The sequence below is a fragment of the Polypterus senegalus genome, chromosome 6 (assembly GCF_016835505.1).
Source record: "Polypterus senegalus isolate Bchr_013 chromosome 6, ASM1683550v1, whole genome shotgun sequence".
Lineage (NCBI taxonomy): Eukaryota > Metazoa > Chordata > Cladistia > Polypteriformes > Polypteridae > Polypterus > Polypterus senegalus.
In genome coordinates this window covers 10,633,951-10,661,058 of record NC_053159.1, presented here as the reverse complement: position 1 = coordinate 10,661,058, position 27,108 = coordinate 10,633,951, and the positions used below count along the sequence as shown (strand labels likewise).

The 27,108-nt window shown below is 42.2% G+C and overlaps 1 protein-coding gene across 9 annotated transcripts in view; it reads right to left on the bottom strand.

Annotated features, from left to right (window-relative positions):
* Nucleotides 1-27,108, bottom strand: part of LOC120530784 (nck-associated protein 5-like) — a 746,735-nt gene that overhangs the window by 432,137 nt on the left and 287,490 nt on the right. For all 9 annotated transcript variants that reach the window (XM_039755382.1, XM_039755389.1, XM_039755381.1 and 6 more), the window contains one exon: nt 9,286-9,349. In XM_039755382.1, the coding sequence (XP_039611316.1) occupies nt 9,286-9,349 (64 nt within the window). The remainder of the gene's footprint in view (nt 1-9,285; nt 9,350-27,108) is intronic.

Here is a 27,108-nt window from a genome sequence, read left to right as displayed (position 1 = left end):
ATATCTATCTATCATACAGTGCCTTTCATCTATCTATCATACAATGCCTTTCATATCTATTTATGTTATATAGTGCCTTTCATTTATCTATCTATTATACAGTGCCTTATCTATCTATCTATCTATCTATCTATCTATCTATCATATAGTGCCTTTCCTATCTATCTATCTATCTATCTAATGTGCCAACTATACTGAAATTGATATCTATCTATCATACAATGCCTTTCATATCTATTTATGTTATATAGTGCCTTTCATCTATCTATCTATTATACAGTGCCTTTTATATCTATCTATCTATCTATCTATCATATAGTGCCTGTCATCTATCTATCTATCATACAATGCCTTTCATATCTATTTATGTTATATATTGCCTTTCACCTATCTATCTATCTATCTATCTATCTATCTATCTATCTATCTATCTATTATATAGTGCCTTTCATCTATCTATCTATCTATCTATCTATCTATCTATCTATCTATCTATAACAACTTTCCCTGAGTGTTTTGATCCATTATACAGTGTTAAGTAAAGCCCAACTGATCAGAGATTTTTGCCACTGATATTAGTAGTCAATAATTAGCCTCTCCCACTGGGCTTAGGAAGAAAATATTCAAATGAACCTTTTACATCTTAACATGCATATAAATTAGATTATTTGTCTGTGTGTGTGTCCATCCGGTTGCTGTGTCTCTGTCATTCCAAAAAATGCCACATCACAAACATTTTTAGTAATAAAATGCATTGCATTTCTCATTCCAGCAGGTGGCACATCCCAAACATTAACACTTCTTTTAGGAATCCCACACCAAATGGCATATTATCAGCGACATATGCATTGCATTTGTCATTCCAACAGATGGCGTATCACAAAGAAACAACACTGATTTTACAAATCCCATACTAAATGGCATAAAAAAGAGACGTACGCATTACATGGTGCACTGGAAATGTTAATGCTGAGGTCTACATTGATTGCTTAGATTTCAACCTGCTAGTCATAAAAGTAAATAGTAAAAAGAATATGACTCAGAATTAAACTATGCCAGTAAAAAAAAGTTGTGAAACAAAATAATATTCTTAAATTCAGTTATTCTAGAAACCTTCCAAGTAATATTCCTTGACTTATTGGACTCTTATTGGAATTTAACATCATATTTCAAAATATCAACCATAAAAGCATCATCTCTCATTTCTCGATCTAAAATAAAATGCCGTGTCGCACACGTGCACAAGGGGGTCACCATCCGGGTTCCTCCCAGCAGAGGATGACAGGGGGCGCTGCTGCTAACTGTGTGGTCAGGAAACCGGCCAGTGAGGGCAACTGACTCCGCCCCTTCTGGCCCCGGGACCTCAAAAGCCCAGCGACACAGAAGGAGGCGTCACTCGTCGACTGGAGAGCCCCGGCAAGCCCAGGAAAAACACCCGAAAGAATCCGTGCTCAGCAGAGTCCTTATCTTTTAGAACACCAGAGGGCGATGTTTTTATTTATACGGTTTATTTTTTCATTTCACAAGTAAACAAGGACAGGCAGGTTTGGACGCCAACATTTACCTCACCTTTCAACCCCTCATTCTATGGACCACCTCAGCACAGATTTAGAAAAAAAGAAATTGGACTTAACTTTATTGGGGACAACTCTAAATAACAATAATGCTCATTATAACCATCGCCTATCAATATTCTAGTGCGTGTAATCTCATATTCTAAAAGTCGCTTGTGTGCACACATAAAACTATACCTGAAAATAGGACATCTGATACGTGGGCACACCTGTGTTAGCGATATTTTATAAACTTCACGCATTTCACGGTGGAATTTACCTACACGCCAAATATTATTTTTACTTAGCCATGCAAATGCGGTGGATTCCTAAATACACAATACGTCTCACACACTGTTCACTTAGAATGTATCCATTCATGAACGATGACTTCAAACTCTGAAAGTGACCAAAAGCTTTCAGACCGTAATGTAATACTAAGGTAAAACAAGTCTGCCTGTAACAGCACCAACGTGTCGCTCAGATTTTACAGGAAATTAATTGGTAAAAGCCCAGCTATCTTAATGCGAGAAATACGTTTTTTATTTTTTTTAAACCAGGAAATCATTTCATATTTCACCCCGTCTTCACAAGTACTGTTTCACAGGGTGTTAATAAGAAATAATGCGTTCTTTCTTTTGCCAATGTGAGCCTTTTGTTGTGATCAAAAATCTCCTTCAAGGTTATAATAAAAGAACTATTTTCTATTCATTTGCCAGAACACAACAACTTTTGTTTACAGCTCTTATATTTAAGCCATTAAAATGTTTTATATAAAATGATGGCTCTACACGTCCTACAAAGACTGGCACTCTGTTCTGGGCTTATTGCCATGGTGGGCACAATGCTGCCAGGGTGGGTATCAGCTCTCTTATCTGGATATGCGGGTTAGAAAATGGATGGATAGGCATATACATGGTAAGCACTAGGGGGAGACACTGAGCCCCACACTGCAGATACAATAATACCCAACACAACCCCAAGTCCAAATAAACTATTTGATTTGCCATTAACACCTATATCTCCAGAACACCATCAAATTATACAAATACACACTACTCCTCCACCTCCAACAGAGTGCTGCCCACCGCCGCCTGACTCCGACTCGATTTAAGTGTGGTGGCGGGCTTTCCTTTAAAGTTGACACGGGGTCCTGCTCAAGTCTTCGGTAGAATTTCCAGGTCATGCAGAAAACAGGGCAGAAGCAGCCACTAGAAGTCCCCCAAAGACCCCAACAGGGCTGTGTTTCCGGACTCCAACTCCCATGCCACCCTGCAGTTGTCCTGATTGAGTTTAGCCCTGAGGAACACTGCCACCTATTGTTTAGGGGAAATTAACTGCTCCCGGTTTACCCATTCACCCAGTCCTTCTATTATGGCCTTCCAGCTGGGTATGAATCCTTCCTTTATTCCAGCCAGGATGCTAGTCCTTCATCTCTGGTGTCTACAACACACACCCACACATATATATATATATATATATATACTGTCACATACATGTGCATGGGAGGCAGCTAGAAGGACCAAAAGAAGGTAATTCCACACCAGGCCAGTTGGTGGCAGGGTGCAATAACCCTCTCTCTCTTTTATCCCTACAGGCCAAACACGGGAAATTCTGCCTGGGCCTGCTGACATCACTTCCTGTTCTCTGTCCATTGACGTCACTTCCCCTGACCTGCCTTAAAACCCAGCCAGCTTCCTTCGGTGAATCAGTTCTGTTTAGGATTCAATCTGTACACTACTGTACTGTGCATCCCATTTTGACTTTTGAAGCCGCCATTCAAGTATACAGGTGGCTGCCCCAAACCTTTTTTACATGCCAAGGTGTATTATTTATAATAATAAATAATAATAATAGATTTTATTTATAACGCGCTTTTCATTGACAAAATCTCAAAGTGCTACAACAAGAGCAATAACCACAAAGTTGAAAAGTGTAAAAGACTAGATTATTTTTACTATATATATATATATATATATATATATATATATTGTGGTAGCTGGCCCGGACACAGACACACAGACACGTCAACATCACCCATCACACGTTTATTTAACATATTTACAACAGTGCTCACAAGTCCCCAAAGTCCTGGCCACAATACAATGCCTCACTTCTTCAGGCTGCCTCCTTGTCTCTCCTCCCAGACCTCGTCCATCTTCCAGCCGACTTTAGCCATTGTATGAAGGGAGGCGGCCCATTTTATGCTCCCTCGGATGTGCTCCAGGTGTGTCCTGGCAATCTTCCACTGACACGCCCCAGCGTGTCGGAAGTGCCGGCTGCATTCCCGGAAGCACTCCGGGTGTCGCTGCTACTCTTCCCCCCAGCACTTCCAGGTGTGGCGGAAGTGCTGAGGTCCGGGGCTCCAAAGGCATAGGGGCGCCCCCTTGGCAGTGACCACAGGCCCCTACAGGGTTGAACTTCAAAGCTCTGTACCCATGACCCCCAAAGGTACCAGGGCAGTCGCCCCCACATGGTCTGGGGAAGGTGCAAGCCCTCCTCCGGTCCTCCCGGCCGGGTCGCCACCCCAGCCATTTCCGACAGTATATATATATATATATATATATATATATATACACATACATAATACATATTTACAAGAGCAAGTTACATGAACCAGAAATACCAAAAGAAATGGAACCAATTGTAAAGTAACTGTTAATGTATATGTTCTGTGTTTGTGTGTGTGTCTCTCTCTCTCTCTCTCTCTCTCTCTCTCTCTCTCTATATATATATATATATATATATATATATATATATATATATATAGGGCGGCACGGTGGTGCAGAGGGTAGCTGCTGCCTCACATTTAGGTGACCTGGGTTCGCTTCCCATGTGAAGTTTACATGTTCTCCCCGTGTCTGCATGGGTTTCCTCCCACAGTCCAAAGACATGCAGGTTAGGTGGATTGGTGATCCTAAATTGTCCCTAGTGTGTGCTTGGTGTGAGGGTGTGTCCTGCGGTGGGCTGGCATCCTGCCCGGGGTTTATTCCCTGCCTTGTGCCCTGTGTTGGCTGGGATTGGCTCCAGCAGACGACCATGACCCTGTAGTTACGATAATGGATGGATATATATATATATATATATACTAGCCGTCCCCCGTGACTCAGCCTACGTAAAAGTTAAAAAGGACAGTGAGGAGGGCCATGCCTGCCTCCCCACTCCTGAGGTCCCGCTTCCCCCTCCCCTCGGCCCGCAGCCTCTGTCCTGGATAGCGTGAATATATCACTCCTGCAAGCGAACTATGATACTTAGCACGAGGCAAGAAGTCGCAAAATCAACCGGAATGTTCAAGCAAATTATAGAAAAATAAATGATCTAACTTCATTAAGTAGTTCTCTTGTGAAAAGCAGACAGACAGATAGACATTGGATTTTATATACTGTATATATATATATATATATAAAATTATTATATATATAAAGAGAGAGATAGAAATCCACAATAGGAGAAAATGAGTCACGTATCTCAAAACAGTCTTTTATTCCTGAGCTTTCAACACCAACCAGGTGTCATCATCAGAGTAAAATGATTAGACAGACAGGAATCAAAGATGATATACAGCAAATGAGGGGGTGTAGCGGAGGTGGATTATTAAGGTGGGGGGGGGGTTCAGAGGGTGTTGGTCTTAAAGACTCCGGTCTCCAACCCACTGAATCTGAAAACAGGGTCACGGGGGTCTGCTGGAGCCAATCCCAGCCAACATAGGGCACAAGGCCAACCCACCGCAGGACACACACACACACCCAGCACACACTAGGGCCAATTTAGAATCGCCAATCCACCTAACCTGCATGTCTTTGGACTGTGGGAGGAAACCCACGCAGACACGAGGAGAACACGCAAACTCCACGCAGGGAGGACCTGGGAAGCGAACCCGGGTCTCCTAACTGCGAGGCAGCAGCGCTACCAGTGCGCCACCGTGCCGCCCATGGTCTTAAAGTCTTTTTTGATTTTTTGGATGTTCTTCTTTTCATGCCTGCATATGTTGGGTTCACGTCCAAGTGTCTGTTAATGGCATTTTCATTTGATAGCCATGATTTTAAGATACAGGATTCATTTTGGATTTCTATAAATATGCAAACCGTATCACAGACCTTTGCTTCTTTAATTCTATATACATACAGTTTTATTACAAGACTGAACTTAATAGTAGCTTTAGACATTTCAAGGGGCATTATTATGTTGCCCTCTCCTATCCAGCAGCTTATAAAAGAAGGGACACTATACCTCTGATCTTGACACCGACATCTACCTTGAAAAGCTATTTCTCTATAATATGTAACATTAAAAAGACACCATTAGCCAAACTATGACAGATTTCACATTTCATTCAAAGCCTTTGGAAATCCCAGAGAGAGATTACCGCCGGCTACAATGAAGGAGCCACTCCAGCTCACCTCCTGGCTGGCACAGATAACTTATCCTTGAGTGGTCTTTCTCTCCCGCTGGATGTTAATTATCAATACTGAACACCCAGTAATGAGATAAAGGTGTCGCTCTATGGCAGCATGGGCTTCTCTGATGGCACGACTTTTTTATTTTTAAACAAATATTAACTGCCAGTGAACAAGCCGTTCCTTGGTAGGCCGCCATTTAAACTCTTCTAACTCATTAATCCAAACCCCTCCGACTCAGATGGCCAGATTCTGTACGGACAAAGCATACAGTGTAGGTCTTACATATACAGTGTAACGAGTCTACACACCCCAGTTCAAATGGCAGCTTATTATGATGTACAAAGTGAAACCAATAAATCATGTCAGAACTCTTCCAACTTTATTATGAAATTAAGAATGTGAAAAGAAATTGGACAAAAATAAAAATAAGAAGGACCAAACCTGGCTGCATACATGTGCATGCTCTGTGCTCAGAATCGCGCAGTCACATTCAGCCTCGTGTTAGTATACACCTGCCATCACTCTGAGGGACTCAAATCACGTTCAACTGCGCCTTTAGGATGATCCTGAACTTCTCTTGTTCCACAAAGAGGTTTCAAAGCGTGAAAGGGGTCTCACCATTGAAAGGTATCAATCAGGAGAGGGGCACAAAAGAATAACCAAGAAACCAGACATACCATGGAGCAAGCAGAGTGAGGAGTCAATACACATGGAGTCAATATGGTGAAAAAAGGATCTCCTCAGAAAACTGATGAGAAAAGCAGTCAGGGAGGACACCAAACGGTGTATGGCAGGGACAGCGAACCTATTGGGCTCAGAGTGTCAAAAATTCTGGACATGCCTAAGTTGACTATGCTGGTGTGTTGCCCCGGCTAAACAAAAGAGAAACAATTCTTTACATATTCATTTATTTAAAAAAAAATCAGGAGTGGTCTCCCCTCGACTTTTTCGTATACTCGGATATGGGGATGGATATTTGAGGAGTAAACCGCAAGGCAATGATTAGATTTTTATAAAATGTACATTAAAGAACCATCAAAAACAAATCAAATCAAATTAATAATATATCTAACAATTATTATGAAAGTAAAGTTGAAAAAAATCGGACTCTACATCTGCATGAATAAAAGATAAAAATACCATTTCTGGTTAGCGGAAAATAGCTCAAAAGTTGACAGAAATCAACCTTTTGTACCTAATACTTGTATGCAAAATTTGGTTGACCTAACTGAAAGAGTACTCAAGTTATCATGTTTACATACATACACAGACATAATTCCAAAAATGGTATTTTCGGACTCAGGGAGGTCGAAAACGTCGAGACTTATTAAAATCTCGAAGTCAAACTTTTGGACAATTTCAATACTTTCCCTATATTTTGTAAACAAGAAAGTCAGGGAGGTCTAAAACATCAAGATTCATCAAAATCTTGAAATCGAATTTTTGGACGATTTCAATACTTTCCCTATACGAGAAAGTCAGGAAGGTCTAAAACGTCGAAATTCATCAAAATGTCTAAATCGAATTTTTAGATGATTCCAATAATTTCCCTATACTTAGTATACGAGAAAGTCAGGAAGGTCTAAAACATAAAATGTTTGCACGATTCCAATAATTTCCCTATACTTCGTATACGAGAAAGTCAGGAAGGTCTTAAACGTCGAGATTCATCAAAATCTCGAAAATTGAATTTTGAATTTCCCTATACTTAGTATACGAGAAAGTCAGGAAGGTCTTAAACGCCGAGATTCCAATGCTGCCCCTATACTTCATATAGGAGAAAGTAAGGAAGGTCAAAACATTGAGATTCATCAAAATGTCTAAATCGAATTTTTGGATGATTCCAGTACTTCTGTATACTTTGCATACGAGAAAGCCAGAGAGGTCAAAAACGTTCAAGATTCTACATTGAATCTTTGGACGATCACAATACTGTCCCTATACTTCGTTTACAAGAAAGTCAGGGAGCGTTAGATGAAACAAGCGTGATGGTGAAGCTTTTCGTCATTGGTTCCTCGAGCACGATTGGCGGAAAGGTAAGGGGGGTCGGGTTTTGTCTGGGGTTGGCCACGACCCACTGCCTGGGAAATGTAGTTCTAGAGGAACTGAAGGAAGTAACTACTTAGAAAACGTAACAAATCTCAACAGCTTCTAATATGTAACTTAGTTTTTATTTGGATTTTATTTTACGACTGTGGGTTTCATTTTTTTACATCACAAAAACCAACCATATTTACATGGGTGTCATGTTGGGGAGCCTGCACTGGTACAGTGCATTGCCGCACCCACCACACGATAAAACGGCTCAGGATCCCGGCCCACCAAGAAATGAGCCTCTAACTGCCACAGCCAGGCATTTTACGTGGGCATCCCTTTGGCCTGGTCCAGCCAATCGGGTCCTCAACAATGAGTGATTGTCTGGGGGACGGGAAGCGCTCACGTGATCCCCAGATAGAGCGTTAGATGAGTCAAGTGTGATGGTCAGGCCTTTCATTGAGAGATAGTGACGAAGGTCTCCGGGATGGGCCGTGATCCCCCTGCGATGCCGCCACAGTGAGTTGATTGCAATTGTCGTATCGGTTGGGGTGGAGGTTTTGTTTGGGGTTGGCCACGGCCCACTGCTTGGGAAACGTCCCATAGACTAAAATAGACAGCGAGAATCGAGCTGAATCTTCTGTCCATTGAGAAGTATTGCTTTACCATCCGTACATTGACGTTTCTTTGAGGACAACCACGTACCAAAGCTTACAGCATTGATATGATCCACGTCACGCTGTATGTTTTAATGCTGAAAACACAAGAATGTGTCACCAAAACAGAAAAGACGAGCAATCAGAAGGAATGAAATACATGATGGGAACAAGAAGAACAAACTACTTAGCAAACAACAAGTTATCAGCAGCTCTTTAACTTAGCATTCATTTCAATTTTATTTTAGGGCCGCATGTCTGGTGTGCTCGCCTAGTACATTAGTAAGATGTTGGACTGAAAGACATTAGGCTGTCTAACTTTGAAAAGGTTCACATCCAACTTAGACCTTAATAAAGAAACACACTAAAAACTCAGGGATTTGTAATCTTTTAACTACAAATCATCAATGAAAAAAAACTTAAAAATGAAGGGGTAACAACTCCATAATAAAAGGCATACATTTGCTTTTATGTTTAGGAAGACACAGAATCAGGAGGTCTAAGACGGACCCGAAAGAGTCAAAGACCTGATGTGTCCTTCTCACACACGTCACCCAGGAAACCAGAGCACCCCGAGCCATTTAAAACACAAGACATTGTGTGGCAGTAAATTATTCTGAAGAGACAAAGCAAGAAACGTACCATTGTTCCTTCACTCTTGCTTCGTGCAACTTCCCGTTGCAACCGGGCCACTGCCAGCTTCTCTCTGGGAAACAAAAAAAAGAGAAATGGAAGTTTACGGAGGGCCAGTCATTTTTCAAAGAGTTAAGAGAAGAACTTCCTCATTAATAGGGAATCATTCTTCACAATCACCATGACAACAAAACAGCCAGCCATGCAAGCCGCAGTCGGTTCTACTGACTTCAGAGGGCGAAATAAATCACTGTCCAATAAAGAGAAACCGTAAGAAAGGCACAAACATAACACAAGGGAGAAATACCGACGTGAAGAAAGGGGTCTTCATGATGTCCCCTCAAAAGCCACTGCAAGGTGGAAAGGAACGGGTCTGATTGTTAACTTTGATGCGTAAAATTTTCAAATATGCCGACACAAGTAAAATAAGAAGACAAATTATGACAGACAGCATTCCTGGTTTAGGGTCTCTGCCTTCACTGAACTCTGCAGAAATCACTGGCTTTTCAGGCTGGTCGGCATTCTGCTTATCTATCCACGCCCGTCCTAACTGCCTTAGCCACAGTAATATATACAGCAAAAAAAAATATATATATATATGCCAGCCATTACAATTTAAATGAGAGAACTCGGGGTGTCACATTAGACTTCAAATATACCACCTGAGTATCTGCATCCATGTCAAGATTAGAACTTAAGAGCTGGAGAAGAGACGACAACTGGAGGAGACACAAGTGTGCAGGGAAGCCACTGTGGAAACAGGTGGGGGTTATATCTTTTATATAGCGCCTTCAATAAATAAATAGATAGATAGATAGATAGATAGATAGATAGATAGATAGATAGATAGATAGATAGATAGATAGATAGATAGATAGATAGATAGATAGATAGATAGATAGATAGATAGATAGATAGATAGATAGATAGATGGGCGCTATATATTAGATAGATAGATAGATAGATAGATAGATAGATAGATAGATAGATAGATAGATAGATGGATAGATAGATAGATAGATAGATATGAAATGCACTATTTAATAGATATTGTCACACACGTGCGAGAGTAGGTGGCAGCTAAAGGCCTTGAGTAATTGTAATGCCACATCAGACTAGGGGGCGGTGGGACGCACAGACTGTCTTTCTCAGTTCCTTGCCGACCCTTTCTGGGAAATCCTGCCAGGTTCCGGCACCTTCAATGACGTCAATTCCGGTCCCAATGACATCACTTCCAGTTTTGGTCCCCTTGATGGCGTCACTTCTAGCCCAGACGACGTTGCTTCCTATTCTGGCCCCTTTGATGATGTCACTTCCTCTATGAGCCTTTAAAGCCGCCGTCTTGCTTCTAGTTAATAAGTTCTGTTTTGGACTCAGTCTTGTGAACAACTCTTGTTTGAAATCTCTACCTTTTACAGCCAGGGCATATTATACAGGTAGCTGCCCCAAACCTTTATGATGTCTGGTGTTCTTATTTATCATGATAGATAGATAGATAGATAGATAGATAGATAGATAGATAGATAGATGAAAGGCACTACATATAGATAGATAGATGAAAGGCATAGATAGATAGATAGATAGATAGATAGATAGATAGATAGATAGATAGATAGATAGATAGATAGATAGATAGACAGATAGATAGATAGATAGATAGATAGATAGATAGATAGATAGATAGATAGATAGATAGATTTAATTCAAGCAGTTTAATAAAAATATTGAATGAGCTGTTTACAAAAGACACACATTGTATATTTGAAAGGCAATACATAATAGGATAAATAGAAAGAGACAGAGAGATTTGAAAATCACTACAAGTATAACAGAAAGATATGAAAGGCACTATATAATAGATAGATAGATAGATAGATAGATAGAGAGAGATAGATGAAAGGTGCTATATGATAGATAGATAGATAGATAGATAGATAGATAGATAGATAGATAGATAGATAGATAGATAGATAGATAGATAGATAGATAGATAGATAGATAGATAGACATCTGAACACAGACCAGAATGAGTTTAAACAAAGAACGTAACAAGAATAACTTTTGACTCGGCAGTCCATGTCCCAGAGAGGTGCTATACAGGCGTATTGTTGTTGCTATAAAGGAGCCCCCCGTAATTTTCCTGACAGACTTCTGCTAAATAATTTGATGCCTGAAAGTCCTCGGTCTTGGTACGTCAGTGAGTGACGATGTGCAGCGTTCTTCATTACGACACTGAGGTTTGTTTTAATTCTCTCCTTCGCTACGACTTCCAGGGGCTCCAGAGTGCGTCCCAACACTGAGTCTGTCCCTTTGAGCTTGTTGATTTGGTGGGCTCGTCTTGAAGTGATGTCCCTGACATCCCCCTTTATCAAGATACCCCATGAGTTCAGAATCATCTGAGAATGTCTGCCAGTGACCAGACCCGCTGTTAAATTTGTAGTCAGAGGTGCACAGAGTGATGAGACATGGAGAGCGGCCTGGTCCTTGTGGTGCTCCAGTGTTGCTCACACAGTCCTTGAGCCTCACACACTGCAGTCCGCTTGTCAGATAGTCCGTCGTCCAGGACACGATCAGCTCATCCACCTGCATATCTCTGAGTTTAACTCATAATAGGGATGGCTGGATGGCATTAAAGGCACTGGAGAAATCAAAAATCATCAGCCTCACAGTGCTGCCAGTTTTGTCCAGGTGAGAATAAGCCTTGTGGAGCAGATTTTATGCTAAACTCAACTACATTTATTTTATCCCCACCTCAGGCAACATTCAATGCACACAAAAAATAGCATTTAAGAACTGAGCCAGTGTAGTGTTTCTCAGCCACTAGTTATTTATAATGGTAGTGTGGGTTGTGACGGGTCACCGCTCTGATGATCGCGTCAGATTCACCAATCATGACTCACCAAGGGGAGGCCCAAACGCTCTCATGATTAAACTCAATTTGCCTAAGGGGGCTGCAAGGGTGGGTCGCAAAGACAGATAGAAAACACTGCATTCAGCGGACTTTGAAATGACTGTAAGTCCTTTAATTACATAGTGTCAGAGTAGTTGCAAATTTGTTTCTGAATTGCTGGAGCTTTTAACTGGAACTTTAGTCATGCAGGCTTTCCCGGGGTCTCGCCGATCCTCCTACACTCCGCAATGCACAGTCAGGTTGATTCATGTCGTTAAGTTGCTCCTTGTGTGCACTTTTTGTAAGTATCTGACAATGTGGCTTCCAATCCAAACTCCAAGGCCAAATCGAAATTCACTGCAACACTAAACTGGATTTCCAATGTCGAAAAGAAACAGACTGAGTTGAATTGAATTGAAAATTGAATTGAATGGAATGTCGAAAATAAACAAATTGAGTTGAATGAATTGAATTGAAAATTGAATTGAATCAATTGGAATGTCGAAAATAAATAGATTGTGTTGTAGCATAATATAAGCAGAACATTCTCCAATGCACCTGATGTCATGAAATAGCATAAATTCTTGAATATGTCCCAAAAAAGCAGAAGAATCTGTCAACCTATGGCTTGTAGATGATGATTCCTTACAAATCGAAGTATTTATTATAACAATGCTCTTGAACAGCGAAGCTCTGGAGAGGTCGAAAGGCAAAGTGGGAGTTCAAAGTCAAACAAGTCCCAAAAACACAAATCCAGAAGAGAGGTATAGGAGCAGACCAGGATTAACTTCACAAAAAGAGAGACCCAATGCAAATAATCACTAGAACTCACCAAAGCCACCAAGCCCATACAATGAACCGCAAGGGACTGCTCGTTTCCTTCCATTTTTAAATTTGCGTAACCACTCATGGAACTCAAGGAGCACAGAAGAAAATACTTCTAGTCTTCTTTGCTTAGACTGCTGCCGCCATGATCCAAGTTGGATAAGCATTAGGAAATGGACAACTGGATGGATTGATGGATCACCATCCAGGCTCCTCGGAGGTAAGCAGTACCAGTCCGGAACAAGACGGGCACTCACACTAACTGTCTCTCTCTGTCTCTCCTTTTTCATCTGCATCTCTGAGATGCCACACAGTGAGGGCACCAAACCAATCACAGAGCTCTATGAAATCAGACCGTCCCTGGACCTGGAAGCCAACATGAAGCAAACTCCAATGAGTTGTTTGTGACCCCTTAACCTGGGAAAAAACAGTATTTGTTGGTCTATTATTAGGCCATCTTGTTTGTATGGACCACCAGGCACAGTTTTTGTGTTAGATCTGTTTATTAAAGGGGGACACCCGGCTGAAACCATAACACTGAAAGTGGCTTGTGTCCACTTGTCACAATAGAGATGAAGAAACTAAATGATCAGAATAATGCATACATATATTAATAATAAACCGGAGCCAAGCTATTAACCTTAACAAAAGAATCAAAAAATGAAAAAGGAAACTGAACTCCAACCAGGGGCGGAACATCACACCTAATCGAATTCAAGTTTGTGGGGGGCTTGACCAAAGTATACCCCAGCAGCATTAGGCACCAGGCAGGATCTAAGCCAGTGATTCTTGAGTCACGGACCCCTTTAAGAACCTGATGAAAGCTATGGACCCCCCTTCCCCAAGAAATATTCACACAAACACAACTTTGTATGCAATGAATATAATGATTTGAGTGTCTCATACATATACATACGTATATAACATTCACAAAGTATTATTAAACTTTAAAGTGAAACAATATATAAAAAAAAAAAAAAAGGAATGGCCGCTCATTATAATTATGTAATACAATCCTCTTGTGGAAATTACAACAGATCTACAACTACTGTGTTTTCTACTACCATTACTACTGCTACTACTACTACTACATCTACTCTAAAGCAACAGTACCGGGCTGTATACTGAGTACAAATGTTCAATTTAATCTAACCCTCACGGACCCCCTGAAAACCATCCATGGACCCTCTAGGGGTCATCCACGGACCTCAGGTTAAGAACCCCTGCTGTAAGGGGAGCACATCCATTATGGGGGCCGCTGACTTTCAAACCTTCGTTTAAAAGACGCCAATCAGCAAGTTTTGAGAATGTGAAAAGGAAAACCAGAGGACCTCAAGGAAAACAGCCGGACGCCATGAAGACAATCGCCGGGCACAGGAGTTCAAATCAGAAGCAGAAGATGTGCAAGGCAGCAGTAATAAGCTCTGTGCTCTCCTACAGTATATGTAGTCATAAAGTACTATACATCAAATATGAAGAGTCAATGACTATAATTATGTAAAATATATCCGGAAGGGGATGTCACTAAATAAGACGGATAACATTTCACAAAAGCATTTGCACTCAGTATAAAATCATTACTAGCTAACACTAATACCTCATGTCTGAACAGCTTACACAATGGTGTATGTTCATGTCACTGCTATATAATCCGACAGACAGTTGCCCCGAGCTCAGAAGTGTGTGCAACGCTCCCACATACCAGACACCCTGGCTGTCACCAGATTATGAATCATCCAAAACACATTTCCACATATCATTGTGCATACATAGCAAAACATCTGTCGGGTTCCCAAATGTCACATATAGTGTAGATTTGATATTAATGTATGTGTGTATAAATACGTACATACAAACATAAATATACACTGTGTATATACATACAATTACTGGCCACTATTAGGTACACCTGTTCAACTGCTTGTTAATGCAGATATCTAATCAGCCAATCACAAGGCAGCAACTCAATGCACTTCCACCCATAGACATTGTCAAGATGACCTGATGAAGTTCAAACACAGCATCAGAATGGGGACGAAAGGGGACTGAAGTGACTTTGACCATGGCAAAAGTACGTAAAAGTCCTTGATGTTTGTGAGGCGCCATCTGTAGGAATGACAAGTGCAATGCATATGTCCCTGTTACTTGCCATTTGGTATGGTTTTCATAAATGCACTTAATGTGTGTGATGCGCCATCTGTTAGAATGACAAATGCATTGCATATGTTCCTGTTACTTGCCATTTGGTACAGTTTTCGTAAAAGCACTTAATGTGTGTGATGCGCCATCTGTTAGAATGACAAATGCATTGCATATGTCCCTGTTACTTGCCATTTGGTAAAGTTTTCATAAAAGCACTTAATGTTTGTGATGCGCCATCTGTTAGAATAACAAATGCAATGCATATGTCCCTGTTACTTGCCATTTGGTACGGTTTTCATAAATGCACTTAATGTTTGTGATGCGCCATCTGTTAGAATGACAAATGCATTGCATATGTCCCTGCTACTTGCCATTTGGTACGGTTTTCATAAAAGCTCTTAATGTTTGTGTTGGACTGACAAATGCCAAGCATTTTATAAAAATTTTTGGAATGAAAGAGACATAGCCACCGAACAGACACACAGCCATTTATCCCTTTATTTTTAAAAGTGAAAGTGCTTCATGGATTGCATATCAAATGCAGTAGGTGTCATTAAATATGTCATTCATGTCACTTTTTAAGTGAAAGAATTCTTCTGGAATATGTTTTTTTGAGACATCTGAAAGCCTGGATTAGGTCACCCTGCAAGTTTCTCTTATCTCTGATCCATTATGGTGAAAATAATATTCATTTCTTTATGTTTGTTTGCTTACACAGGAGATACAGTAACAAAGTGATTAGTGTAATAGAATAATCAAAGGTGGCATAATTTGATACACTGTAGATGTAGAGTGAGATGCGGTGGGCAAGGTTCAGACAGAGAGAAGATGAATGCTCGTGGGGAGACGCACACAAAAAGGGGGCTAAGACCGGAGGTGCACGATGGAGCAAACAAAGGCAACCCACGACGGAGGACCACAGACAAGACAGTGGCAAAGCGGGATGAGAATGCCAGCTGAGCGAGTCCTGGAAGCAGCGAGAAGGCCCACCAAAGTGATGTGCGAGCAGTCAGACCAGCAACAGAGTGAGGGCAACCGGTGGGATTATTTGATTTTGAGAGTTAGTGGTGAGGGGGGTCTGCTGAATGGTTATGTGGCTGTAGTGTTTGCAGAGACGCAAGACTCGGAGCTGCATGTGCCATAGAAGTACAAATATCATTGTTGTTTGTTGTTATTGTCACTTACTCACTAAAACCTCAGGAGGCGTCTCAGAGTAAATAAATCTCAGCTATTTGTAACATTGGCGTGCCTTGTGGAAACGACATTCAACTTCTAAAGACTCAACACATTTAATATACCAACCAGGCCGACAGCGCAAGACAATAAATAATATTAGGAGATCAAATTAACTTGTTTTTGCCATGTCAGCTGGCTTCAAGCAGATGTTGAGGGAATAAGAGAAACCTAAGGCTGGGCATAAACTGGCAAGAGCTGACATCCATTGCCAGAATTAACATGTTAAATAATTGGAGCTCCCAAGAACACGGCACATGAGGCCATGGATTACTAACTCGGAGCGTCGGGATATGGCAATGCTATCTATCCATGTAAACTGTTGGGGAATAAAAAAAAAAACAAAGAAGAGCAATAGGCCTTTTGGGCAAAAAAAGGAAACTAAAAAACGACAAAACACGCAGCCTACACAATCAAAGAAAAAAGAAAGCTGACTGAATATTTTGACAAATGGCACGGACTGGACGGGCTGGAAAGCGGCAAAGCACAGCCCTGGTGTCTCTTTAAGCGTTTCGGTGGCATGAGAAAGGTAGACGATTTGTTTGTCAAACGCATGGCCTGGGGCAAGAGGCAAAGAAAGGCTGTTTTGTTCTATTCTTTTCTTTGCGTTTTTTTATTATTCAGATCAAACACTAGCCAGGCCACAAGTACAGATTAGTGTCAACATGAATGATGGCCTATTGTTAGCCGTAGTTTAAGGAAGCCAAAATAATGCAACACTTTCAGAGTTGTAGCTTTTCTGTTTATAAAATGGAGCTTTAATGTCAGATGGACTCCAGTCTCAATCAACTAAAGGATCTTTAGGAGACTTCAATAATATAATATGTACTGTATAAGGAGAAAGAGCACCACATGTTGGAAATGTGCCACATGCAGATGTTATAACACAACACACACAAACTGCCAATGATGTCTGACAGAAATTATCATTAGCAAAGCATGACGGCAATCTTAAGGATCATTTTTTTTAAATATATATATACTGCTACAAAAAACTGTGGATTCTCTTTCATTATAAATTATAGTAACTCAATCAAAAGAAAAATAAGAAAATGTTTATTTGCAGGTGTATGGCTGACAGACTAAATTATAGCTTCTTTAGAAACGTCTTCCAAATCTCTCCTTTTAATAAATCAATCCATCAAATCTCAAAATTTCTAATAAAAAACAATTGTCAATAAATATTCACCTTAATCATGTGTCTGTGTACCTGTGTGTCCGTCCAGTTGCTATGTCTCTGTTGTTCCAACAGATGGCGCATCACAAAGATTTGTAGGAATAAAAAGCATTCCATTTGCCATATCAAAAGATGAGAAGCCACACACATTTGTAGTAATAAAATGAATTCCATTAGTCATTCCAAGAGCAATAAAAAGCATTCTGTTTGTCATTCCAACAGCTGGTGCATCAAACATTTCTAGCAGTAACATGCATTGCACTTCTCACTCAAACAGATAGTGCATCACTAAAATTTGTAGTAATAAAAACCATTCCGACAGATGGGGCATCAAACATTTATAGCGGTAACATGAATTGTATTCCAACAGATGACGCACCACAAACACTAGTGCTGTTATGTCCTTTTGGAGACCAAAACTGCACCCAGTACTGCAGAAGAGGCCTCACCAGTGTGTTATAAAGCCTTGTACTCCACACATCAAGGTGCTATATAACCTGACATTCTGTCAGCCCTCTTTATGACTTCTGCACACTGTCTGGAAGTTGATGGTGACGAGTCCACTGTGACTCCTAAATTCTCCTCACTTTCAATTTTCAGACTCGATGGTGTATTCAGATTTACACTCACCTAAAGGATTATTAGGACCACCACACTAATACGGTGTTTGACCCCCTTTTGCCTTCAGAACTGCCTTAATTCTACGTGGCATTGATTCAACAAGGTGCTGAAAGCATTCTTTAGAAATGTTGGCCCATATTGATAGGATAGCATCTTGCAGTTGATGGAGATTTGTGGGATGCACATCCAGGGCATGAAGCTCCCGTTCCACCACATCCCAAAGATGATCTACTGGGTTGAGATCTGGTGACTGTGGGGGCCATTTTAGTACAGTGAACTCATTGTCATGTTCAAGAAACCAATTTGAAATGATTCGAGCTTTGTGACATGGTGCATTATCCTGCTGGAAGTAGCCATCAGAGGATGGGTACATGGTGGTCATGAAGGGATGGACATGGTCAGAAACAATGCTCAGGTAGCCCATGGCATTTAAACGATGCCCAATTGGCACTAAGGGGCCTAAAGTGTGCCAAGAAAACATCCCCCACACCATTACACCACCACCACCAGCCTGCACAGTGGTAACAAGGCATGATGGATCCATGTTCTCATTCTGTTTACGCCAAATTCTGACTCTACCATTTGAATGTCTCAACAGAAATCGAGACTCATCAGACCAGGCGACATTTTTCCAGTCTTCAACTGTCCAATTTTGGTGAGCTCGTGCAAATTGTAGCCTCTTTTTCCTATTTGTAGTGGAGATGAGTGGTACCCGGTGGGGTCTTCTGCTGTTGTAGCCCATCCGCCTCAAGGTTGTGCGTGTTGTGGCTTCACAAATGCTTTGCTGCATACCTCGGTTGTAACGAGTGGTTATTTCAGTCAAAGTTGCTCTTCTATCCGCTTGAATCAGTCGGCCCATTCATTCTCCTCTGACCTCTAGCATCAACAAGGCATTTTCGCCCACAGGACTGCCGCATACTGGATGTTTTTCCCTTTCACACCATTCTTTGTAAACCCTAGAAATGGTTGTGTGTGAAAATCCCAGTAACTGAGCAGATTGTGAAATACTCAGACCGGCCCGTCTGGCACCAACAACCATGCCACGCTCCAAATTGCTTAAATCACCTTTCTTTGCCATTCTGACATTCAGTTTGGAGTTCAGGAGATTGTCTTGACCAGGACCACACCCCTAAATGCATTGAAGCAACTGCCATGTGATTGGTTGATTAGATAATTGCATTAATGAGAAATTGAACAGGTGATACTAATAATCCTTTAGGTGAGTGTACATTTACTTACTTAAATTGTCATCTGCCACAAATAACGATTCTCATGCTGCTACAAATATGTTTTTGTTCATTTAGGTTCTCTTCACAGACTTGAGCTTATTGTCGGAAGTTCAATTTTTGATGCGGGGTTGGCTCAGCTCACCCACTGCCTGTATTGCCGGTACAGCAATTGCCAAACTTTTAATTTCCAAGCTACTGTGTAAATAAAGAATCAATTAGAGGGTCAGCTTCCGAATAATGTGACTACATAACATACCCTACCATAACACCACATTAATCCAGGCCACAGTTATGGGGTCTCAGAGGGAGAAAATAACCCAGGATGGGGCAAAAATCCAGTGAAGTAAAAACCATTTTAAGCCGATGGTTCTGTTTGTTGACGTCAAAGAGACGAAGCGCCTTCTGGGACACTCCACTTCTAACAGTTAAGGTAAATGCATGTACGGTGGTCTCAGAAGGTACTCAGAACCCCTCACTCAATGCACTGCACACCTTATTGTGTTGACCATTTCATTTTCAGTGGACACATTCGCCCCCGGGTCGTCCCTGCGTGGAGTTTGCATGTTCTCCCCGTGTCTCCGTGGGCTTCCTCCCATAGTCCAAAGACATGCAGGTTAGGTGGATTGGCGATCCTAAATTGTCCCAGGGGTGTGTGTGTGCCTTGCGGTGGGCTGGCGCCCTGCCCGGGGTTTGTTTCCTGCCTTGCGCCCGTGTTGACTGGGATTGGCTCCAGCAGACCCCTGTGACCCTGTGTTAGGATATTGCAGGTTGGATGATGACTGACTGACTGACTGACTGACATTCGCCCTTTTCACCCATCAATCTACACTCAATAACCCTTAATGACAAAGTGAAGACCCGTTTGCGTTGCCCCTCTGTGTATTAATAATGTTAAACGCTACCATTAAAGTAAAGTAAAGTAACCTTTAGTCTTCTGTGAAACTTGTGAGTTGCGAGTCACCACAAATTAATATATAAAGCATTCATTCAATGCTAATTATTTCCACTCTTAAAACAAAAGGTCAGATGTAGAATGTTGTTGACTAAGGATCCAAATGTCCGTATAAACAAACTATGAACATCTTTTCCAGAGGCTAAATCAAGGATAATTAATAAGAAAAAATAAAGAATTACCATGCCTGAAATTATTCACTGAAACAAGCAGAAGTGCCTCTGCAGTGTCACGCGCTCAAGGCTTTGTCACATCTGGATGCTTACGTCTTCTGCAGCTGCTTTCCTGCATTTTCTTCTTCTCCGGTTCTCATTTGCAATTCCCAGCAATTCTGACAAAGCCACACTTGCATATGTACAGTGTGAACCTTGAACCCGGACGCAGAGAGACTCGGATGCCAAAAGTCCCAAAACACACACCACACAATAACACAGTGCGCAAATCACCAATAAAGTTCTCTCTTTTCTCTCTCTCGCTGCTTCTTCTTCCGCCTCCACTCCTCACTCGCAAGCTCCGTCCTCTGCCTCCCTGAGTGGAGTGAGACGACCTCCTTCTTACTGCGCCCGGAACTGCTCCACGTGCTTCCCAAATGCCATCCGGCAGCACTTCCGGGTGTGGCGGAAGTGCTGCGGACCAAAGTTCCGGAGTAGTACAGGCAGCCCCTGACTGGACGGTGGCCATGTTCCCCCCAACAGGGTTGAGCTTCCAAACTCCGTGGCCCCCATGTCATCCAGGGAGGCTGCCCTCTAGCATTCCGGAGGAGATACTGCCCCTCTCCTGATATCTCGGTGGGGCAACGTCCCCGGATGTCTGTCACAACAGTATACACATAGCAGTAGAGTGTTGTACTGTGTTAGCCATAGATTGATACAGGAGAAAGTAGGGTGAAAAGACACCTTTTATTGGCTAACTAAATAGATTAGAAATGCAAGCTTTCGAGGCAGCTAAGGCCCCGTCATCTGTCGCTCGCCAACCCACCCTGCCTGCACTACGCGCCAACAACTTCATGTCTCTACCGCTCGCAAACAACAAATCTTTGAATTCTCGCCAATACGGCTCTTCATTGAGAAGAAACACAACTTTTCCCTGATGGCAACACAAATTAGACGACCTACAAGTCTCCGACTTAAAGTTTAAATCAATCAATCAACAATATATTCAGTCACTTTCTGCTGTTCCGTTATTTCACTGAGTAATCATTTCCATTTGTTTACGCTAATGCAATCTTTACTCTGATTTTTGGAGACTGTCGAATTTACGTACTTCCATTATCTCTAACCTGCTCTGCATGTGTATCGCGTCAACATTTTTGAATTCTTTATGACATTGTACTTTGTCACTTACTCTTTGTCTTTTATTTCCAGCCCCGGGCGTGGTTAAATCTCTTGGCACAAATTCTCGTCTCGCGGGACTTGAAAGTGTCTGAAAGTGTCTGAAATCTTATCCCAGGATTTTTTTTTTATTATAATATATATATATATATATGCATTGTGGTCCCCCAGACCAGGAGGGCGTGAGGAGGGCTTGTGCCTCCTCCAGACCGCGAGGGGGCGTCCGTCCTGGTTCTGTTGGGAGCCACGGGTCGAGGGCATGGAAGCAATACCCTGTAGGGGCCCGTGGTCACCGCCAGGCGGCACCCCGATGCCGGTTTATCCCATGTGGTCCTCGGCCAGGGCTGGAGCCCGGGCCGGGACGCCTTAGAGGACCAGAGGAGGGTGTGTGCCTCCTCCGAACCGAGTGGGGGCATCCGTCCTGGTTATGCAGGGGGCCTCGGGTAGGGGGCTTTGAAGCCCAGCCCTGTAGGGACTCGTGGCCACCGCCAGGCGGCGCCCCAGTGCCTAATTGTCCCGGGAGCCCGGCACTTCCGCCACACCAGGAAGTGCCGGGGGGAAGACGACTGAGGAGACATGGACGGCTTCCGGGTGCGCAGCCGGCACTTCCGCCACACAGGGGTGTGGCCACCGTTTAGTGCCGGAAGCAGCTGGAGCCCATCCGCTCCCCATAGCGCCTCCCTCCAGTCAGCGGTGGAAGTCGGGAGGCAGAAGGACGGAGCTTGAGGAAGGACTGGAGGTGGCCAGGAGAAAAGAGGCACAGGACTGTGTGGCCTGGACTTGGGGGAATCAGTGCCAGCAGCACTGGGGTTCGTGAGTGCACGTGACTTTGAATATTGTGTAAATAGTGTGAATAAACAGTGTGTTGGGTGCAAAAATGTTGTCCGTCTGTCTGTGCCAGGGCCAGCGTTCACAATATATATATATACACAGTGTATAAATAAATAAGCATAGTGGACAGTAGAGGGTGCCAGAGATGGTCCAGCCCCAGACACAACCTTGCAAACCCAAGTCCCGCTCAAACACAAATACCTTCTACTGAGGTTCCACTTGTGTAATAAGCACAATTCTCTTGACTTTTCTCCTCCTCTAGACCTCCCAGGCGAGTTTTGTCCACTTCCACCCGGCTCTGACTTGCCTGGATGAGGTCAAGCAGCTTCTTTTTTCTAGGAGCCATACCTGCAGCATGGAGGTGCACCGAATTCCAGCAGGGCATCGTGGACAGTGGAGTTTTCCTATACAGCCCTGCTGGATACCCTGGGGGCCACCAGAGGACGCTGCAGGGAGGCTCAAGGATTGTTTTCATTACAACCCGGAAGTGCGTCAGAGTCACGGGGACAGAAGAAACGAGGTACTTCCGGGTTGAAGAAAAGGAGTTTTTATTTGACCCGGAAGTGTTGCCAGTCACATGGATGGAGAGACAGAAACACTTCCGGGTCAAGGACTTTAAAAAGGACTGTGGGAGATCCCAGGGTTGAGCTGAGTTGGGTGGCAGGGCGACATTGTGATTAATTGTTGTATTGTGTATGAGTATTGTGGAGTGGAGGGTGCTTTGTGCACTTATTAATTATAATAAAGTCAATTATTGGACTTTTATCTGGTGTCTGGTCTGAGGGTTCAAGGAGACGACAGCGCCCCCTATCTGTCACAATATATACACATTTATACATATATGTATAAATGTATAATATATATATATATATATATATATACATATATACATTTATATATATATTGTGATATTTGGCCGGCCAATACCCCCAGGCCGCCAGATGAAGCCCTCTTTGCAGTATGGAGGTGCCCGGAAGACCAGCAGGGCATCATGGACGATGTAGTTTTTATCCTCAGCCTTGCTGGATACCTCAGGGGCCGCAACAGGGTGCTGCAGGGAGGACCGAGGACTCATTTGTGCCCTATGACCTGGAAGCTCGTCATAGGAAGAGCGATGGGCTTCCGGGGTGAAGAAAAGAACTTTTACCTGACCCAGAAGTGATTGAGGATCACATGGACTGGGGATTGAGAACACTTCCGAGTCAGGGAATATAAAAGGACTGTGGGAGCTCCCAGACGGCGAGCTGAGCTGGGTGGAAGAGCATCTGGGAGCTGGAGAATTGGTTTATTGTGTTTATTATTGTAGTATTTGTTATTATATGAGTATTGTGGTGGAGAGTGTGCTTTGTACACCGTGGCAACAAAATAAAGTCAACAATTGGACTTTTACCTGGTGTCTGGAGTCGTGGACAGGGGTTCAAGGGAGCAAGAGCGCCCCTTATCTACCACTATATATATATATATATATATAAATGGACTGATTGACACAAGAATTCAGACCCCCTTGAAATTTGAATTTTCAGAATTCAGGTGGCTCAGGTGCATCCCATTCTACTGACCATCACTGAGATGTTTCCACACCTTGTTTGGAGTCCACCTGCGGTCAATTCAGTTGACTGCGCACGATTTGGTAAGGCACACATCTGTCTGTCTAAAAATGGTCCACAATTAACCAAAAAACCAAGCCAGGAGGTCAATGGAATTGCTGGAAGAGCTTGGACACAAATCTGGGGAAGGCTACAAAAAGCTGCATAGAACTGAAGGATCCCAACAGCACAACTGCCTTCATAATTCTTACATGGAAGACGTTTGGAGCAACCACAACTCTTTGTAGAGATCGCTGTATGGCCACATTGAGCAATCACAGGAGAAGGGTCCTAGTTAGGGTGGTGACCGAGAACCTGATGGTCACTTCTGCTGGAGCTTGTGTGACGATGGGAGAAGCTTCCAGAAGAAGAGCCATCATGGCGATACTCCACCGACCGGAGCTTTTTGTCAGAATGGTCAGACGACACATGAAAGCCCACTTGCAAACAGGACCCTCAGGCTGAGAGAAGCCCGATTTTCTGGTCTGGTGAATCCAAGATTGAACCGTTTGGCCTCCGTTCTAAGGAAACCTGGCACTGCCCATCACCTGTGTAAGAACATTCCATGGCGGCAACATCGTGCTGTGGGGGTGATGTCTTTTTAATTTGACCTGATGGACCTCCACATTATCATGACCATCCAAAGACTCATATTAACATCTTCAGCAAATAGGCTTCTTGCATTAAACCATAACAGTCAAACCCACTCTTTTCAATCCCATAGTACAACGATGGATTTCGAGAACAAGACAGTTTTTTCGGGGGCAACATGATGGCAGAATGTTTAACGCTGATACCCGGCAAGCCCCCAGAGTCCTGGGTGTGAATCCCAGGTGACTTCTGCACTTTGCAAGTGGATTTTTTCCCATCTGCGTACAAAGACAGACATGCCAGGTTGCCTGGGGACCCTGAATGAGCTTGTGCGGCTGGGATTGGCATCACCTCCCCGGGACCTTTAAGTTAAGCAGATTTGGGAATCATCGGATGGACGCTGTTTGTGGACTCAAAACACCTAGAATTAAGACCGAATGACTGCAGGAAATAATAATTATGCGATTCGCTAATAGGAAGTGACTAGAATTAGTAACACAATTTACAAAATCCATACAGCTCTGATATTGATTGATAGTAAAATAAATAAGTCTGCGCTACTGTGCAGTCTCCCTTCTTTAATTCACGCTTGGCTTTGGCAAATGCTACTCCCCAGAGGGCTTGTGAGATTGTAGGTTTGATACACCTGACCATCAAGAAATGGAATTTAATCAAATGAAGCAGTGTGGGAAGCAGAAAGGTATAAAGGGAAAAAAAAAAAAAAGCCACGGCAGCAGATTTTCTTCTTCAGGACAGTAACTATGGAAACTACCTTCGGGGGGGCTGACTGGCTCCAGTCCAAGTATACCACATAAAATTAAACTGCAAGTTTCCCTCAGCGCTTTCCACATTGCTGTCTTCATCCTGGCACCATCCTGCCTCATTTAATGAGTAAATACAACACGCAGTACATTCTGGGGAAGACCCTCGAGGTAATCAGACAATCGTGAATAAAGGGAAATACTCTCAAAATAAAAAATAATTACAACTTAACTGTGAACCACCATGGAAAAGAATAAATATATTAACAGCCTTATTCTGTACGTCAGGCACCAAACAACAGAGTATGAGCAGCCACTGTATACCCTGCTATTTGGATCAAGAGAGTTCATGCCCAGTATACTGGGGTGGGCAAAACTACGTTTACGGTTGTTTCTGTGGAAAAAAGACGTGCAGGTTACAATTATTACAGTAGCATTATTAAATCATTAGCATTAAGAAGAAGAGAAATAATAGAAATAAATAATACAAGAGTTAACTTTGTGTTTTGTGTACTCACAACTGTAGAGCTACTTTTGCCCACCCCTGTGCCAGACGAACAGTAAATAAACGAAAGACCTATGTGTGTGTGTGAGTAAGGAGCAGTCCGCTCTGCTCACGCTCAAGCACAGCCACTAGATGGCGCATGCACGCTCCTCACTTCTATCTACAAAAAACTTGCTTATATGCTATTTGGTATGGGATTTATAAAACAGTGTTAATGTTTGTGATGTGCCATCTGTTGGAAGGACAAATGCAGTGCATTTTCTTATTACATGCGTTACAAACTACTTTCCAATAGACGGTACACTGCAAACATTAACACTGAGGATGCCAAGGCCTAGCATATTCAGAGGTGTACTCTCTGTCAAGTGGATCCCGTAAAGCCTGCGTCTCCTTGCCTTGCCTTGTTTGCCTACTATCCATTTTTATGCTTCCCGTTTTTGAAATTCAAAAGTTTAAGACAACTCTCAGCATCAGGTCCAACGCCTTCAGTCCTCCTCATGTGTCACGTCCTCTTTAATCACCTCGCCAAAGCCAAAATGATTGTTGTAAGGGACCAGGGACACACCATTATATTTATCTATCAATCCAGCCAACTATACTAAAATTAATATCTATCTGTCCTGCCAATTATACTTAAATTAAAATATCTATCAGGCCAACTATACTAAAATTAATATCTCTCTATTATATAGTGTCTTTCATATCTATCTATCTAGCCAGCCAACTATACTAAAATTAAAATATCTATCTATCCTGCCAGCTATACTAAAGTTAATATCTATCTATTATATAGTGTCTTTCATATCTATCTATCTATCTATCCTGCCAACTATACTAAAAATAAAATATCTATATATCCTGCCAACTATATTATAATTAATATCTATCTATCTATCTATCTTATAGATCTCATATCATAACTATTCAGCTATGTATCTATCCTTTATATAGGGCCCTTCACTTCTTTATTAATATCTATCTATTATATAGTGTCTTTCATATCTACAGTATCTATCTATCTATCTAGCCAGCCAACTATACTAAAATTAATATCTATCTATCTATCTATCTATCTATCTATCTATCTATCTATCTTGCCAACTATACTAAAAATAAAATATCTATATATCCTGCCAAATATACTAAAATTAATATCTA